We start from the raw sequence: 19289 nt of genomic DNA, 5'->3' as shown, positions 1-19289 counted from the left end.
TTTCACACCAAACCACAACCCAGAGCTCACGGCACCGAGCGACATCGCAATCAAAGGAGTAAATGAAAATAAAGATGAAATATTTCTCAACTCAGTCCAGTGTCAAAAAAAAGCTTAAAAATCTAAATGTACAAATTCAGCCTTAAAATGGTTTAGTGCAAATATGAAAATTAACAGCATATTTTTAAGGTATTTAAATAAGCTTTAATATAACTCTAGTGCTTCATTCCTATACATGTTTTCCCACCAATAGATCCAACAGCACAGGGGCATTTCCTGTTAAGGGCAGGACAAACCCAGAACCTGGGAAGAAACAGCATAAAGTCACTTGTTAAATCATTTATTTATCTTTCGCTGAAGTTTGTTAAAAAGGGACAGGGGGTATTTATTAGTGGAAAATCAAAATATTTATGCTTGTAAGGAGTTTGGAGCAGGTGGGCAGGGAAGCGGGGGTCACTGTCCCTTGTCCTGACATTCAGCACAGGTGGCTGCTGGTGGTGCAGAGGTCGGGGGCCCTGTCCCCCCATCAGAAGGTCTCGTCGTCGTTGCAGTCGGCCGTCCAGTGGCCGAACACCTCGCAGGTGTCGCAGTAGGGCCGCTCCTCCCGCCGGCTGCCGTGGTGCGCCGAGTGCGGCGGCTCCTCCAGCGCCTGCGCCTGCGTCGGACAGTCCTCGGTGTCGTGCAGGTCGAAGCAGCCGCAGATGTCGCAGAAAAGACGCGGCTTCTTCTTGGACAGGCTCTCCTCCTCACTGCAAGAGCAGCATGAGTCAATGCCTCCGTCACACCGGAGCAAAGCCCACGGCCCTGCAGGGAGCTTGCGCTTACTGAGACTCAGGAAACGCCACAGAGCTCCTCCAAAAATAGGATACAAACCCTTCTCCACCACCTGCAATGCCCCCACCATCCCCTACACTCTAATATTTACTGAACAAGCTGCTGTTTGTGCAAATATACACGTGTAAAAGAGTTTCTCTTTTCTCTTAAGAGAGCTGAAGTCATGATACATCAAATAGGTTTGACTTGTATTTCTCTGGATTGGTTCTTCCCATCCCAACACAGCTACAGCCTCTTGGGAGCAAAGACTCTTCTGCACTTGGAAAGGGCCAGATTCACCAAGTCATACAACAGACATGTAACAATACATCAGTGTTTAGGACTGATAACTAAAGAGCACCACTTGTACCCCCAGTTACACCACAGTGTAAAGAGAGCCCTGGATTCAACCACTAAACTCAGGGAAAGCTCTGTCTGTCCCTCCTGACAGCTGAGATCAGGCTGGAGCATCGTGCACCTGCCAAGCAGCTCTACCAAGAGGTCCCAGAACAAGAGCCAAGGTTTCCTTTAGGATTTGTACCTGTCATAGTTATTTATCTCCTCTTCATTGCCATTGAGGGCTGCTTCACACATTCTTTGTATCTTCAAGTTCAATTCTTCGTTTCTCCTTTGCAGATCAACTATCACTGAATTCAGGAAGTCGATCTAGGAGAGCCAAGGACAAGGACAGTCAGAGGGGCAGGGGGATGGCACCTCCCCCAGCGTAACCAAGGAACACTTGGGAAATTAACAGGGGAGGGAAGAAATGGGACCAACCTCGCCCTGGGGGAAGGAAGGGTTGCCATCAGCAGGTGAATCCAGGGAAGCAGAAACCAGAAAAAGATTGGTGGTTAGTGTATATTCATGACACTTCTGGTGGCTGCACAACTGGGAAGGACATTTTTTAATCACTGTGCCTGACATTTGTGATCTAACAAAGGCTTTATCATGAGCAGAAGGTGATTCTATTCCAATCATATTTTCTAGGCATTTCTTGGCACAGGTCTCCAGGGTCACTGTGACTGTCCTACTCTGAATCACATCTTCCTGTGCCAGCTGAGCACCTTCCTTCTCCATTGCTGCCAACCCTTGTTCTGAGTCCAGTTCTGCAGCTAGGAAGAACTGCAGAGCTTAGAGGTACCCAGGAGCTCAGGGAGCCCATTTCTCCAAGATGGCAAGCACCAGCCTCAGGTGGGCCACAGCTTTTCCTCACACACATCCAAGAAACCTCTGGGAATGCCAAGGAGCAGTTGAGTGCCCTGCTGGGCTGTACCTCTGACAGGGCACAACTTGTCACCCTCATTTCCTGCTTGCTTCCTCACATTCCCTTGTTTCTCTCTATCACTCATCACTTGATTTAGTATTTTCTGTCTCTGACATTTCCCTTCCGAAGCTTGAGGGGCTACAAGATAAATCTGCCCATTAAAATCCTGACTGACAAAACCCAGTAAGAACTGCCTTTGGAATATTCTCCTCTCCTACAGCCCCACTGCTGGTTCAGCATGCTCACGTGCACGTCCTATACCTGCTTCTCTCTTGCAATTTCCTCCTGAAGCAGAGTAGCAGCATCACCTTTAAAGGAAAGAAAAAAACAAACAAGGTACAATGTCACCTGTGCCATGGCTCAGTCAGAAATAATGTCACAGGCTCTGAGGGCACAGACACTGGAGTGGCTCTCGCTTTACCTGAGGGGCTCATTACACTTAAAGGCTGCTCGTTGTTTTCCTTGAGTTTCTGCTCCAAGTTCTTCACCTTTTCCTCAAGTTTCAGTTTGTCAGACTCTAGTGACTTCACCATTGACTGCAGGGTTTTTGCAGAAGCGTTTTCTCCGCGGAGCACCGTGATCTGGAAGAGTTGTTTGACAACACTTGGACCTTCCAGCACCAAGCCAGAGCACCAAGGCCAGGGCCCTTGAAGCAAGGGCTGAACAGACACAAAACCACGTGCCAGGAGTCACCTGGCTCAGCACAGGCAGCTGAAGATCCTACGGTTTAACTATGCCACATGAAAGAAAAATAATCTTCAGGAGCACACAAAGCCTCTGGCTGCAACTTAGCTGAAATTAGGAATCATCCATTCCTCATTTACCTCATGCCTGAGTTTTTCCAGTTCCTCATCTTTCTGTGTGATCAAGGCACTAGTAACATTGATGGATTTCTGTAAAGATGCTCTCTCTTCATCAATTTCTTTTTTTAAAGTTGATTCTCTAAAAGAAAACCAAGTAAAACCAGAAGTCATCTAATGAATGGGTAATTGTAGTGGCTTAAAGTAGTTTCATTTAACTTCAAGTATTAAACTACTGTAAGAAGTGGTTCTTAAAAAACAAATTATAATTTAGTACTTGACTAAGGTATTATATATGTTCAAGCATTTCAGGTGTTACAACTGTGGAAACAAAGCAAAAACTTTACCTAGGTAGTACATGCCAGAATCTGCATAGCACCGTATCCATTTGAATTTAAAGGAGCAAGTTAACAGACTGGGGAGATACAGGATAAACAAACATGTTGCACAATGTTCCACAAAACCTAACTTGAGAGTTTTGTTACTTCTTGAAAATTACTAACAAGCAACAAAACAGGCATGCAAAGCTCATTGTACAAGTTGTCATGCAAAGCATGGATGAGGCTGGAAATATCAGCTGGTCCTCACTAATTTCAGTGACATCATCATTTCCTGTACATGGACAAACCACATGGGATTTCTTTTACTTCATGGGAGAAGGGTTAAAAAGAAATCCTCCAAAGCAGGCACAACTCTCTCCTGTGTACATATAGCCAGTTTTCCCAATATTTTCTGTGGATCTAACAGAGATACAACTTCTGCCTACAGCTCCTACCTTGAGGCACTACTGCTGTGACACCCTCACACTGGTGATCTTCCTGACAGGTCACAGAACACACAGTGAGTAACTGTCCTCTGATGAGAGGAGCATTGCTATGAATTTCCTTACAAGCTGAAAGATTTTGGTTAAAAAAGGAAACAGAAAAGTGACTTCAAACCATTAACTTCTCTCCAAGAGGAACTGGCTCTTCAGTGCAGGCAGCAGTGCTGCCATCAGCTCTGAGCTCCTGCAGGGACGCTGAACTGCTCTACACTCCCCAGCACTGCTGAGGGATCAGGAGCAGAGCCCATCCACGTGGGAGGATGCTCAGGGGACAGCTATCGAGCTCAAATGGCAAAGTTTCCATCTCTGTGGTATCTACAGTTAGTGAGAGCCATGATACCCAGACCATGAAACACAGGAAATCTCACCCACTCGAGATAAACTCAACAACGAGAGCACAATCAATGCAATTCTTTCATTGTTCAGATTGTACTCAGGAATGGAAGCAGCAAGTGGAGAATCTGGGGTTTAGAAAAGCTGAGGCAGCTACCAAACAAGAACCAAAATTTGATTTGGTTTTGGTACATTTTTACAATGAGAAGTGGAAACATAACAACTTGCAGACTGTGTGATCTTGCCTTCAAATACAGGTTACAGTGTTCATGAAACCCCAAAGGGCACTGGCATGGAAAGGTTCCCTGGCCAACCCTGAGCCAGCAAAGCACTCAGAGCCCCAGAGCCACCTCCGTGTCCTCCCACAGGGCTCCCCAGGCTCTGCCTCTCCCGTGGTGCTCAGTGCTTTGTCCCAGGGATCAAAGGCACGTGGTGGTGTGGGAAAGGATGTGCCACCAGTGCACAGGGTGCTGCCGACAGAGCAGAGCTGCAAATCCAGGATCTGCTGGGAAGAAAACCCTGAGGACATCTGGGAATCACATCTGGAAGTTGCTGCTCACGAGCTCTGCTGCACCCGAGAGTTCTCCCAAGCATTCCTGTGCTGTGCACTCAGCTGGGGAAGGGCAGATGGAACCCCAGTGACTCAGCCCATGCTCAAGAGCTTGTGATTCAGCCAATGTTTGCACTTGGTCAGATCTTCATGGAGAGATCGGGACCAAACAGATGCTTTTGGCACAAATGTGGTGAATTTGCCATTTGTCGGGCTTGGCTTCAACCAGCACAACGCTGAGGTGGTTGGAAAAGGCAAACAGGTTGTAAGGATAGAAATAAAATATTTACAGACTCAAAACAGGAGCCTCGAATGCTAAAACACAAGGGGAGAGAAAGGAGAGAAGAAAAGAGGGGAGAAAACAAGGGGGAAGAAGGTCCCTGTGCTGGAGCTTTGGGGTTTCTTCCCCTGGACAGTCTCTCCAGGAGCTGCTCCAGTGGGGGACCCAAAAAGGCTGGACCTGGAGGAGCTCCAGCCAAGGGAAGGTGCTGATCCCTAAGTGTGGATCACAGGTCACTTCCAGGCAGAGGCTTGGCTGCTGCTGGAGTGGATGATGCTGGGAGCATCGTGTGCAGTGGAGTCACACACAGGGAAAGGGAAATAATTGCACTGGGAGAGCTTGCAAGGAAAATCTTGTGGAAACTATTTATTTTATTGAAAAAAAAATTGATTTAGTGAACTGAAACTCTTTCTGCCAATTCAAGTTCAAAATATCTGCTTACCAGCAGGGGGGAAATCAAAACAACAAAAATGACTTTTTCATTTAAATGCCATTTTAAAACTTCACTTTCTTGAGAAGCTTAAACTATGTTCTGAGCAGTGTGTGGAAGCTGTGGGAGAAAGGGGCTTGTTTTGGTTAAGCAATAGAAAAAAAAATCACCCAGATTCTTCCCTTACTACAAAAATAAGAAATTCTAAGAATGAAGCAAATACCTTAAAGTGCTACTGGGTAAGCTTTAAAAATGCAAGATAACAAGAACCACATGTTAGAAACATGGAGTACAAATGCAAAATACTTTAAGGAAGAACAATATTTGCACCAAGGGCCTTTTCTGTTTTGGTAAAAAATATATAGACTTTTTTATTATTTTTATATATATATATATAGAGCTGAGTGTTTTACAAAACAAAAGCAAGACACCAAGGGACAAAGGCAGCCAAAATATGTACAACAACTTTACTAAAAAAAAAAAAAAATTATTTATTGTAACGTGGATAGACTTTCTTGAGTCTTACCATTAAAGACACACAGATATAGCAAGGGAAGCAAGGGCAGGAAAGGGAAGAGAGAGGAATGAGATGAGTATCCATAAACAGTGAAGCTCAAAGACAGTCAGACAGCAACCCACACTGAACCCCAGAGCTGAGCCACACAGAACCCCCAGGATCCATCCACACCAAACTCCTGGCACTCCACACTGGAGCATTGCATACAAGGGGATGCCAAAACTGAGGGAGAGAATTCCTGGGGTGGAAGGAAGGTGAGAAAACCACCCCTAGAGATTTGACCTAATTGAAACACAAAGATGGCTCCTGTTCAGCAGCTCGAGTTCTTAAGGCAAAAGGAGGGAATTATCATCTTCCCATCACCAAATTCTGTGGAATCGGAGAATTCAGAGACTTTTCTCATTGTTTTTACCTAATTAGCTCTTTATTCAGCCAAACCTTTTTCATTAGGACCGATGCCACATGTTGACATGTTCTGAGCCCCAGTGCCTGCAGTTTGCCTCAGCCAGGCTGTTCCTGCTGCTCATTTTCTCTTCTGTTGCAGTTTATTCAACACTGCTGAGCAATGTCATTAAGCCAGTCACAAACTGGGGCACCTCAGTGTAACCAACTGAAGGTAAAGTCATGGTAAAATTCACTTCACTAATTTAATTACTGTCTGAATTATTTCAGGCAGCTCACCCAGAGTCAAACAGGAGAAGGAAGATCAGAGCACACCTTCCTCTGTAGAACTTACAAAGAGTTTGCCTTTGAAACTGTTCTCTACTGAAAGTATTGAATGACTTGGTGCCCACTCCCTCCTTTCTCTCCTCAAGTGACTTCCAGGAGTTGCACTACTGAAAACACATTTTCAAACACTTTCAGTAACAGGCTGGTGATGCAGCTCATGAGGCTGCTTAGGGCTGGAGGTTCAGCTGATCCAACTCTGACATTCCCTGGGGAAGCACTGGCTTGGAGAACACCCCATGTGCCTGCTGGCCTTTGGAAGAGCAGGAGATACAACAACCCCCTCCCAACAGTGTCAGGGAATGAGCAGGGGAACAGTGATAATACTGAGTGGCCAAGGATGTGCATAAACACCCAAAGCCACTCACTGTTCTTTGTTCTGGCCATTATAAATCCAGGAAATTTAGCAGGGTTGGTTTGTTTTTCCTGGAACAGCTGAGATGTCGTGGGGAGCTGTGTTGTTCTCTAAGGATTTATGTAACTGCTTTTGGAAAGCCCCCATTGCCCTCCAGGCACAGGGGCCAATCAGCTTCCCAAGCACACACTGCAGACACTCACATTTATGACTTGGGACCTTTCCCTGAGCAGCAGTTTACAAAGGGATGCCCCAGACACCCAGGACAAATCTCCTGGCATTTAAAAGCAGTGCTGAATGAACTGCAATAACCCATGAGGAACCCAACAGCCTGAAACCATGAGAGCAGCAAGTGCTCAGTAACTTTTCTTCCCCTTTCCCCTTTTCCTCTGATAACCCTCCTCAGCATCACTGTATTTATTGTCCATTATTTTTCAGGAGCTCACCGGGTCAGATCTGTGCACACACATTTTATCAGACTGAGGGACAATCCAACATTCCAGAGCAGACTAAAACCAAACATTCAACTGGTCACTGCAAATAAGAATTAGCACCATGTGGGAGGTGTGGAACTAAAGCAAACGTGGATGCTTCAATCTCTGCAACAACTCAGCACTTTTAACCATGACACAACAGAAAAGAACAGCTCTTGGCAGTGTTTTTGTGTTCCATTTCTGTAGGACTGAGGGGTTAAATACACATCAGCAGGAACAACTTACCTCTTTTTCATCTCTAATAACTGGTTATTGAGTACTGATCTCTCCTCTTCCAGCTAAAACACAAGTACAGACAGACTTCAGTTAATACACCACAGATTGTTTCCTTAGTGTGATATCTCAGAGCATCATTATCATAAAATAAACGTGGGAGAGGCTGCAGAGCCCCCAGATCCTCCAAGCAGCAGATTTGCATGGCACAGCACCTGCACCCAAACACAAACTGTTCAGTGCCCAAAACATCAGCTAGTGAGGGCCTGGAGGTGCTTTATGAGCATTTCCATGTCCTGTGCACACAGCAGAGGTGAGACCAGCGTTAAAGGAGATTTACAGACCCCCCACAACCCCCAAGCACCCCCTGTGTGCCTGGCCATTGCTTTCAGCCCAGCACTGGGAATTGCTGGGTTTGCTGTGCTGGATCACTGCACCACTGACCCGGAGTTGTTACTACCCCGTTATTCAGAGATGAATTATTGATCCCAAAGCTGTTGGTCTGGTGTTTGTTACCTCATCCTGAACCTGTAACTCAGTGAGGCCACTCTTAAGCCCTTAAAACCTGCAAAGCCTTCAGCTGAAATTATTGCTGTTGGTTCTTGGGTCTAAACTGGGCTAGGAAATACAAAGCAACAAAACTGCAAAGGCCCAACACAGAAACACTGGGGCAAATGATCTTCTAGAATAGTTAAGAAAACAAGTATTTTTCAAGCAAATTAATTCTTTTTCACCATCTCCTCCTTCCTTATTATTCAAAGGCCAAAACCAGCAATTACTGCTCTGAGAACTGTCTGTACCAGAACTCCCTGAGCACAGGCTCCAGTGGGATTTCACAAGCTTCCAGGGTTCATCCTCAAGGTCAGGAACACATACATTTATAATGGCAACCTCAGAGCCCTGACAACAGCTCCTGTCCCTGACACAGGGAGTTCTTTCAGCACTTTGCAGATCCTGAAGTTCAGCACAGAAGGTGTTAAACAAGTTTCCTTCAGCAGGCAGGGTGTCTGCCAGCCCCCAGCTCTCAGCTAAATGCAGCTCACTGAGAGCAGCCATCTCCTCCACATTTCCTGACAAGTTCCCTTCTCCTTCCCTGTGCTGCAGTGCTGCTAAACCCTCCAGGTCTGGGATTAACCAGGATTGTTTCACTGGGCTCAATCAGAAAACTTTATTGATACAAAAAATAGATACCAGAAGGGTGTAGAGAGTTTTCTAAAATTAATTCTTAAAGCAAATCAAGATGTGTCTCTCGAGGCAAGTGACCACTATGGGAGAGCAGAGCATCAAGGCACTATGGGGGTATGGCCAAGTTTTTCCTGCAGGTCAAATCCAGTCAAAACCCAGCTCCACCAGCAGCACCAGAGCAGCCCCTGGTTCCCAGTTTCTGTCTTGTTCCCTGCCCAAAGGCAGCCTGTGTGAACTCCTGACATCTGTACAGACTGCTGACAGAAAGGGACAAGTATGACAAGTCTGAGAAATGGGACTCCCAGGGAGCTGCAGCTTCTCCAGACTCTTCCTCTGACACCTGGGGTTCCAGGCCCCTCTCCCCCTGCACATCTCCAGAGTGAGGGGACTCATCTCCTGCCCATCACACTTCCCAGCTGGTTTTTTGGATTCCTTGTCCTCTGCCAGCACTGGCATTTCTCTACAGTCACACTCAGCACCCTCGGAGCAGACCTTGCACACTGTTAATAAAAGATGGGCCAGGTGAGCTGCTGGGTATTTCTACACCTTCTCCAATGAACTTCAAATGCCTGAGCAGGTCTGAGGCTCCCAAAATACCACAACAAATAATCTGAGGCTAGGAAAGTTCCCCGAGCTCAGTATCTATCTGAATGTGACTCTTTAATTAATTACAATCAGCTAATTATTAATGGATCAATAGAGAAAAGCTCCATCAGCATCTTTGGCATGAGACACTTTAACCTTTAGATGTCCAGATAAATCATTCATGACACAGGATTCATTAAATTTGCAAAGTGTGTCACAAGCAGCCCCAGATTGTCTAACCCAGTTGACAACACATTTGTTAGAATTTATGTGGTTACCACAGCAACAGCTCAAAATTCCCAAGCCTGTGTTTGCCCCTTCATGATGCATTTCACAGGTACCTGCACAGACCCTCTGCAGCCTGAGCCCTGCTGTGCTCTGCTTTCCTCCCCTCTGGCCAGAGTTTTGGGAGCTCCTGGGCAAACCCTTCACTGCCACCATGGACACTCCAAATTCTACTGGAGGAATCTTCAAGGTGACATTTTTCCTGAACCCAGAGAGCCCAAGGCCTGTGACCACTGGTGCCTGAGCGTGGTGTGACAGGAGAGGGGAGGTGCTGGGACACCAAAGGCCTCTCCCAGGCTTTTGGGAGGCCGAGCTGCTCACCAGATCTCAGAGCCCAAATACCACACAGGCAGCATTCCCACACTCCCCAGACTCAGAAGGGGACACAGTGCAACACAAAGGGCTGAAGAAGGCTAACAGGCTGTGCAGCCAAGCTCCAGCAGATCCTCCAGATCCTTGCCCTTGGAGCCATCTCCTCATGGGCAGGACAGGCTGAGCTGACACAATTCCAGTCTGTGAGGTGCTGGACTCATCCCTGTGCTTCCCACACTACAGCTGTCTGTCCTGGCAGTGAGAGGGATCCCTGCTGACAGATCCACAGCCAGCAGGATGCACACAGCAGGAATCCTCCCCGAGGGCAGCTGCAAACAAGGGAGGCCACAGAGCGAGTGGACGGACACAGCCAGCCCATGGCTCAGGGTCCCCTCCCTCAGGGCCACTCCGGGTGACAAAATGCAGGAAGATTTGACCCATGCTGCCCAATCCTTCTGAAGTTACAACTCTCCCTGAAAATAACAGGTTGCCTCAAAGACTCTGAAATAATTTAGGAAACCCTGTGGGAGTGGGGAGCAGCTCCCACTGGCTGTTTGGGATGTGCCCTCCCCACTCTGCTCCTCAGATGGGGAATGAGTCAGTGCTGAGCCCACACGTCTGGGACTCTGCTCCTCACCTCCAAAGGCTCTTGAGGACCAAGGAGCCCGAGCATTACTCCTGCCAGCAGCTAAAGGGATTTACAAACTAGCCAGGGCTGTGGTCACCCATCCTCAGGACTTCCAAACAGGACCCTTGGGGAAAAATCAGCCTCTTGGCTTTAAAAATACTGAGCCTGTTGCAGGGTGGAAGAGTCTGTGCCCTGTGACAGAGAAAAGGATCCCCTCCCTGCACAGGAGCTCTCTCAGAAAGGCAGGACACAAACCTCAGTCTTCCACATTCCTGCTTTTGGATCTTTTGGATACAATCTTACAAAGATTCCTTCATAGCATGCCTGTCAGTGGAACTGCTTCACAGAACTAAACCCTCCATCAGGGGCTGTAAATCTGTTTTGTCTTTTGGCAAGTACCGGTGACACAAGCTGAGTAACTTGCCCATATTTTAGGATTCCAGCAACGTGTTCAGATATAATAGTAAAAAGTAAAAAAAATTAAGCACCACCAGCAAAACACCTTGCAGGGGCTCTGTTCCCTGGACCCACTGCCTGGCTGCAGCACAGCGTGAAGTTTGAGCAGACACAAGTCCAACCAAATAGTTTTACACAGTATGCTGAAATGCATCCTAAATCCTCTTTGTTTTCAGTGACGAGAGCAGGAATAAGAATTAAAAAGCTACATTTCCTTAGTGGTGGATGGACATTTCCACAGTTGTGTAACAAAATCACTCCCGACAGAAATAGCAACTCTCTGTTAATACACTCGGCTAAAGCACGTTTCATTTCTGCTCATTCCCAAGCCTTCCCAAGTCTCCTTCCCGGGTTATGTAACCTTCTGTCAGCCTTCACTTCCAACCTCCCCGTGCAGGTGGCTTCCAAATTTATTTCTGAACATTCCCAGCACCTCTCCTCCTTTCCAGCAGGGCTCCCCGGGGCTCCCGGGGGCTCCCCCCGCCCGCGGCGGCCGCTCTACCTTGTGGTGGTGGCTCGAGACCTCGTCCCTGCTCCTGCCCAGCTCCTCGGCCAGTTTCACGTTCTCCTCCTGCAGAGCCTCGAGCTGCTGGGACTTGTGAGCCGCTGCCAGCTTGAGCGCTTCGCTGTGAGCACACAGAGAGCATCGTTACCATAGGAACGGGAGAGGCGAGGGAAAACCGGGGGAGAGAGGCGGCTTCACAGCTTGGAAAAATACATCAGGGTCACGTGGCTGGGGGATCGGGAACAGCGGTGACAACCCCGGGGACACGGGGATGGGATGAACCCTGAGCTACACGAAGCCCTGCCCTGCCAGTGCTGCAGGTACTCGGGAATTCCCAGGGGCAGCGAGGCTGGGATTTGTACAGGGCAGCAGGGCCGGCGGTGTCTGCAGCCTGGGCTGCTCACAGAGGGGAACTCTGCAGCCAGAGGTAAAACAGAATTGCTTAAAAGCATCAAAAAAGAAAGAAAACTTGGAAAAAAAGGCAACAGAAAAAAACAGCTTTGAGCTCCACTTATTTGACTACTCCCTATCAGGTCTGACATCCAATAGTGCAGGATCACAGGAAGCAAAACCTCATCTATTCCATTACTTTAATAGACACAAAACTGCAAATGAGACAAAACCAAAGCTGAAGGAAAAAAGGCTTTGCAGCTTTCATCAGCCTGTGTTGCTACTAATGAGTACAATTTCCTTAAAATACGTTTATTTGCAAGAAATTTTTAAAAACATTTAGCATGCTGGCTAAAACATGAGTGACTAACAGAAAATCTTTAAGATTTGACATCTTTCAAAAAGCACAAAAGATACCCTTAATTTCACTAATAGTAATTTTTATTACTCTTTTGTTTTTTAAAAAAGGAGATGCAGTACTCCTGTGTGCCAATACTACAGACCTAAACCCTGACTGGAATATTAAAAATACTTTTATAACTGTGGGAAGTGGAAGAACCCTTACGTCACAAACTTATTCAAACACTTCAAAATACAAGGATCTGTTGTCTCTTACTGGGCATATTTAGACAAAAGTCTGATTTCAGTTCAGCATCTCATGGGACTTTGATTTTTCAACCATTCCTTCTACCTGGTCTCACCCTGGCAAACTCCTGATCCCCCTGGACTGGAGCAAACTGCTCCCACCTCTCACAGTGACTCCTGCTGAGCAGGAACACACCGATTTCTATCCCTGATTCCTTACTGAGGTGCAGCACTATCTCCTCCTCCTCCTCTTTCTTCTGGCATTAAGGCACAGATTATTTAGGGTGTTAAAAACCCCACACCCAGTACTGGGGTCACTGAAATGCTCCCATGTTCGTTGCAAGGAATTCCCAAGGGATGGCCCTGGGAGCAGCCACAGGCACTGCAGCTTTCCCTCAGCCCAGCCTTCTCCAGAGGACACTTGTCCCTGTCCCTGTTTCAAAGGCAGCACATTCCCTCTGTCCTCCTCACCCCTCACGTCACCCAGCTCCCCCTGAGCTGTGCCCACACCCTGCTGCTCAGGAATCCCTGTCACCAAGCTAATTCTTACTGTAATTAAAAGGGCAACACACAAAACAACTAGCAAAGATCAATTAAAAATCAGACAAGCTTCCCTTTCTCCCATGGTCTCAGCTCTGATGATCAGAGGCCACATTCAATCTAAGAAATAACAGAATTCACCCCCTCAGAGTGATCAGGGTCCTGAGAACACCTGGTGGTGCTGGAGATTTTCAAGGCAGCATCTCCTATAAATAATTCCTGCCTGGCAAATCACAGCCCAGGATCTGCTGCCTTTCCACTCTATCAGAGTCTCCCTTGCTGTTCCAGCATCAGAGCCACCAGCAGACATTTCCTGTGTCATTTCCCACGAGCACTCAGGCAGGAATTGCTCCTGCAAAGAAATCCTGCCTTTCTCAAAGGGGTCTGTGCAAGGCCCCAGGTTTTCCAAAGCCACAGTCAGACACTGAATTCTGTGAGCTGGTGGCCCCTGTGCCCTGGTGTCACCACAGAGCTGTCACAAAATGACAAATGGAACTACAATAATAATAATAATAATTAGTCAGAGCTGCTCTTAAGCTGTCAGCAAGATTCCAGTTCACTCCATGAGCCAAGAAATTCCTCTGGGAGCACAGGTGGAAAGTGATTTGTGATTTAATGCACAACACCTCTGAGAGCTGGGGATGGGCAGCCCCTGCAGGGCAGCAAGACTTGGGATCTTTATTCCCTGTGGCAGAGCAGCAGCTTTGCTGCAATGAAATTCCACAGTGCAAATTTCATGATTTGAAATGCTTTCAGTTCATTTGTCTGTGGCCAGTGTTACACACTGTGGGCCTCTACTATGTCAAATGTTGGTTTTCAATGAAGCAGCTCAAATAAAGAACAATTAGCTCAAGTTTTATATCCCATATGTAAGATTTGGCTTACACCATTTAGGAAATAAATACACAATGGGGCCACAGAAACAAACTTCACAAAGCCATTGATGAAAAATAAAAGCAGAGTCAAGTTTCTATGAGCAAAACCACCTAAAACTCCAAGTGTTCTTGTAATTAAATCAAAATTCTCTTCTAATAAAGATTTTAATATTATCTCGTGCCCTTGGGTGGCAGAACCCTCCAACAAACAAATTGTTTCAAACTATTCTCCAAGGATTTGCTTTAATTCCCTTCAGCAATTTAGTAGCAACATTCTCATGGCAAGTTTTGCACATGCCAAACATTTGGCAAACAATTTTGACCCAATATCTGCTTTATAAGTCAGGATACCAGAAAGGTGCTGAAAGACAATTTAAAAAAAAAAAAAAAAAGGAAATGTACCCACAGAAATGAACAGATTTAAAAGTGAAATACTTACAATTCCTTTTTAAGTTCTTCCACTTTCTTGTTCTCCAGATTCAGAAGCTCTTTTGACTTATTAAGTTCCTCTTCATTTTTCAGGTTGTTTTGTTTAAGCATGTCCAACTTAAAGAGGAAAAAAACCCTCATTACACCAATGAAACCACACAGCTCTCAGGAAACAGCCCTCAGCCAAATGGAGGCTTGAGCTCTTCCATTTTCTATCTTTAGATAGATAGATAGATAGACAGACAGATAGATCTTTAGCCCCCAAATTAACCCAGCCTGCCTGGACTGATGTGTTTGTCCAATAACAGATGTTACAAGACCTCTGCATTCAAACAGAGCAGCACAAAGAATCCCAAGCCCACTGGAGAGCAGTTCCCAGGAATGTGGGGCCAACACCCCAAGGTAAAGCCCAAAGCACCTCCATTAACTGCTGCAGCACTCTGAGCACTATTTGTTTTTTAAATGCAGAGCTTGTTGCTAAAACCAGCTGTCCCTTTGATCTTTATTCCTCTAAGATAACTCATGAATTCTGCTTTTCCATACCTTATTTTCTGAGAGTCAGGAGGGCTGAATGCTGTGCCTGCAGCCCCAGGAAGTGAATTCCTTGCAGAGATTTTGCTGCATGGGACAGAGTGCTGGGCATGGATTTCCTGAGCTGTGTCCCCCACAGAAACAGCAGCAGCTGATGGAGCTGATTTGTTTTCATGCACCACAGAGTGTATTTATTACATAACAGATAATCTGCAGCCATTCTCATGGCATTGCAGGACCCTGTGGATTTTTTTAATCCAGGAAGGGAACCCCTCCCACACGAACGTCACCAATTCTAATTCCACACTGGCAGATCCCGCTGGAATCGCCCCCATTCAGCAGCGGGGGCAGCCCAGCTGCTCACCCCCAGGGCTCTGGCAGTGCAGAACAGCAAAGGCTGATCCCCTTCCTCAGGCCCTGGGGCAGCACAGAGTGCTGGGAAGACATGGACAGGACACAGATCCCAAGGGGAACTGTTGCACCTTGGACTGACACCACGTGCAAAATACAGAATGACCATGACCAGAAAACCATGTGCATTTTCCATCACTCTGTGCTCATCCTGTAATTTTTCAGTGGGAAAATGACAGAATCCTCTCCTGCCTATTTCAATTCTCTGTAATTCAACAGTTGCTATCACAAAGCAGGCAAAACTTTTCACAGAAGAGCATTTAATGTGATTACTTCATTCTGCAGCTTCTGGTTTGTCTGTCTTGAGTTCTCCAAAGAGGCCAAAGTTTCAATCTTCTCTTTGTGAATAGCATCCTTCTCCTTGGTCACCTGCTCCACTGCCTGGAAAACATCTTCTGCCAGTTTGGCCACCTGGATATAAAGGGAGGTGGGAAAAAAACCCAGTTATTCCCAACAGGAACTCTGACAGCAAAAGACCAATACTTTATGCACAGCTCTGTGGTTTGTCAGCTGCTTCCCAGGTAAGTAAGGACTTAAACTAGGAACTGATTTGCATTTTGGAGCTGCATAAAGTATAAAATGAACTGAAGATTCAGTTCTATGCAGAAACAGATTATAAGCCCATGCTCATGTCACATCTGAGGAATTTTAATTCCTGGATTTTTCATGACCACCACTGTGATTGCTCTCAGATCTCTCACCTCTTTAGGCAGTGGTAACTCAACATATATTCACTTCCAACAGCCTGGCATATTTTCAGAAATATGGAATTACAAAACCTCAAATCTTTGGAAAATAATGGAATTATAGATAAAGCCAATTATTGCATTATTTCAGTGTTGTTCATTATGGCCTCATAAAGGAAATACTTCACAATGATATTAAAATACTTAGGCAGGTGTAATCTATAGGATCTCCTCATTCCAATTTGCATTCAATGTGGTTTTCTGGGCTTCAAGCCACACAAACCGAAAATCAAAGTATTTTATAAAGAATTTGTTGGTGGTGAATACAAAACACTTCTGTGAATAAAAAGAACACCAGAATTTTTAACATCTTCCCCTTTCTCTCACACTGCTTTTATCCAATTACATTTACAGAAGCAGCACATTCTTTCATATTCTTTTGCAGTAACTCAGATTGGTATAATTGCACATAAAAACTCAAGTTTGCTGTAATTGCACATAAAATTGCACAAAGATCCAATTTAAAACTTTATCAATACTTTAAATTTTATGTTGCCGTCCTTCATCAGAAGGAGCTGCTCAACATCTCCTCCCAGATTAAGGGAACACAACTTCCTTTTATTCACAGTTTATGTTGTTTTCTAGCAACATTCAGCAACAATAGAGGCTTTTGTAGTTAAAAATATTAAAAAAAAAAAAAAAGTGTCTTTTAGACTCACAGTTGCAACTTGCAACAACCCCCAGATACCATCTGAGAGAGCCCACAACTGCAGTGTGTTATGAAGTGCTGAGTGTGCAGTGAGGTGCAGACAGGACACCAGGGTTAGTGCTCAGGATTAGTAGAACCAGCCCCAGACTTGACTTTTAACTATGAATTTCAATACCTCTGGTTTCTGTACTACTGCTTGGGCCTGGAGAGTCTCAATTTCTTTTACTTTCAAAATCAGATTGTTCATTTGCTCCTGCAGCATCTGATTTTGGCCCTGAGACTCCAACAATTTGCCTGAGAGGTCACTGTTAGTTTGTTCTAAAAGTTTAACCTCCTTATACAGTCTGTAATAATCCCGGAAGATTATCCCCTTCTCCTTCACTAGTCCCTCCTGACTGAGGAGCAGATTTTTCTGCTCATTCCTCAGGATCTCCAGGTCCTGGAGGTACTCAGCTCCCTCCTTCTCCATCAGCTCCATCTCGTGCTCCAGCACATCCATCTTCCTGGCGATGCCGCTGTGCACGCCCCGGAACTCTGCTGCTGTTTTGGACACGGAAGCAAAGTTGCTCTTCAGTCGCTTCATGTTGGCAGTGACATGCTCTTTCTCTGCACAGATGACTTGTTCCTCTCTCATTATTTCCACCAGTTTCATTTCACATTTTTCTTTCTCCTCAATGAAAAGTGTTTTCTCAGCCAGAACTTTGTTTTTCTCTCTCAGCTTTTCTAGCTCCTTCTCCAAGCAGCAGATATTCCTTTGAAATTCTGTTCGCCCCAACAGAAATGATTTCTCGTCCAGTTTTCGAGCTTCCTTTTCCAAGGTTAAGGATTCTTTCACAAGAGCAACCTCTCTGTTTAATTTCTGACACTCCTCCTGCAGCTCATCCCTCTCCCTGGTCAGCATTTCCCTGGCAAAGGAGCAGGTGTCCAAGGAAGACGACAAGACCTGCTTGGTGTGTGATGCAGCTGCCAGCTCACCTTCTAATGCTCTTTTGGCATCCTGGGCCTTCTTCAGAAGATTGGAAAGGTCACATTTACAGACCAATAACTCTTGATTTTCCACAGTCTTCTTACTGAGCTCTCCCTTCAGGGCTTCAATGGAATCTCGGAGTGTGGCACTCTCTTCAGCCAGAGCATTCCTGGACAAGAGGTCCAGCTCACGTTCCCTCTTCAGATCAGACACTGCCTGTGCACAAGACTTGTTTTCATCAAGAAGCTCCAAGTATTTTGTCTCCAGTTCCTTCCTCTCTTGGAGAAGAGCCTCATTGTGCTCTTCAAACTGCAACAACTTCTGAAGGACAGACTCCTTCTCCAAGGCGAGCTCGTTCATTTTCTCAGTGCAGATTCTCTCACAAAGCTCAGCATATGCTGAGGCCTTCACAAGCTTCTCAGCAGTTGCCTTATTTTCATTGAGAAGTTGCTCCCTTTCAGCCAAAAGCCTTTGTTCTGATGAAGAAAGAGCCTCTTTCTCTTGATGTAAGTGATTACATTCCAAACTGAGTGTGTCTCTTGAGGCTTTCATTTCCTCAAGGAGACAAGTGAGGCTCTCGAGGGAATTCTGCAGCTCTGCTGTGTCTTTCATTGCTTTGGTGAGCTGGGCTTGCATCTCCCCTTCTCTCACTTTTAACCCTTGGTTTTCACTGACTGCCTTGTCTAAACTCACTTGCAGCTTTTCTGTGCCTTTGAGGAGCATCTCCTTCTCCTCCTGCAGGCCTGTCAAGACCCTGCCCAGCTCCTCTTCCAGGGCTTTGTGTCTGTCTTGAAGAGCCAAGAGCTCCCCTAGGGCTGACACTCTCTCTGCAGCCAGAGCTGACACTTGTTGCTGGAGCTCCCTTTGGTCTCTGGCCAGGGCCTCACAAGAACTTCCCAGCTTCTGGATAACATCATCTTTGTCTTTCAGAACTGCATCTTTCTCTTCCAAAAGTCTCTTCTGATAACTCTCCAGCTCTTCCCATTCTTTGACATGTTTCTGACACGCCACATCCGTGGCATCTTTGCTGGCCTGAAGTTCCTCCAGCTTTTGGAACAAGGTTAACTCCAAGGACTGGAGAGCCTCATTTTCCTGAGCTGCCTTCAATAGCTTTGCCTGCACTGCCTCGAGTTCAGAGAGTAATTTGCTTTTCTCAGAAGCCAGTGCTCCCTTTTCTGTGCTCTCCTGCTGGCTTTTGGCCTCAGCTTCTTCCTTCTCCTTTAGGATTCGTTTATTTTCTGCCTTCAGTTCCTCTTGGTCTTGTTGCATTAACGAAATCTTTGATTCCAATTCTTTAAGTTTTGATAACAAGGGACCTCTCTCTAATTTTAAAGTATTCCCCTCCTGTGCCAAAGTCTCTTTTTCTGATATCAAAGCCCTCATCTTGTCTGACATTTGTTGGATTTCTTTTCTGGATGAGGCTAACACAGAGCTTAAGGACTAAAGAAATAAAGTCGGGGAGAAGGGAAAACAAAAATCAAGTCAAGCAGACAAATGAGAAATGTGCTTTAAGGGCAAATAGAGCAACTTAATTTAAGTTTTAAAAGTGTATACACTGACACACAGAGCCTGTTTGAACTCGGCTGCTGACAGACACCCCTGTTACATTACA

At 45.9% G+C, this 19289-nt stretch overlaps 1 protein-coding gene across 6 annotated transcripts in view; it reads right to left on the bottom strand.

Moving 5' to 3' along the window:
• Window positions 1-106: 106 nt before the first annotated feature.
• Window positions 107-19289, bottom strand: part of CLIP1 (CAP-Gly domain containing linker protein 1) — a 61868-nt gene continuing 42685 nt past the window's right edge. For 4 of the 6 annotated variants that reach the window (XM_030233228.2, XM_030233229.2, XM_030233230.2 and 1 more), the window contains 7 exons: window positions 15589-15726; window positions 14384-14490; window positions 11552-11675; window positions 7611-7663; window positions 2902-3019; window positions 2499-2658; window positions 1924-2385 (listed from right to left, as the gene is read on the bottom strand). In XM_030233228.2, the coding sequence (XP_030089088.2) occupies window positions 2333-2385; window positions 2499-2658; window positions 2902-3019; window positions 7611-7663; window positions 11552-11675; window positions 14384-14490; window positions 15589-15726 (753 nt within the window). In that variant the 3' untranslated portion in view covers window positions 1924-2332. Of the gene's footprint in view, window positions 750-1354; window positions 1480-1590; window positions 1597-1923; window positions 2386-2498; window positions 2659-2901; window positions 3020-7610; window positions 7664-11551; window positions 11676-14383; window positions 14491-15588; window positions 15727-19289 lie in introns of those variants that run through there. The other 2 variants (XM_050980422.1, XM_050980421.1) reach the window with 2 other exon arrangements.

Source organism: Serinus canaria, chromosome 15 (assembly GCF_022539315.1).
Source record: "Serinus canaria isolate serCan28SL12 chromosome 15, serCan2020, whole genome shotgun sequence".
Lineage (NCBI taxonomy): Eukaryota > Metazoa > Chordata > Aves > Passeriformes > Fringillidae > Serinus > Serinus canaria.
Note: the sequence above shows the minus strand (reverse complement) of the source record. Positions and strands in the feature narration are given on the sequence as shown.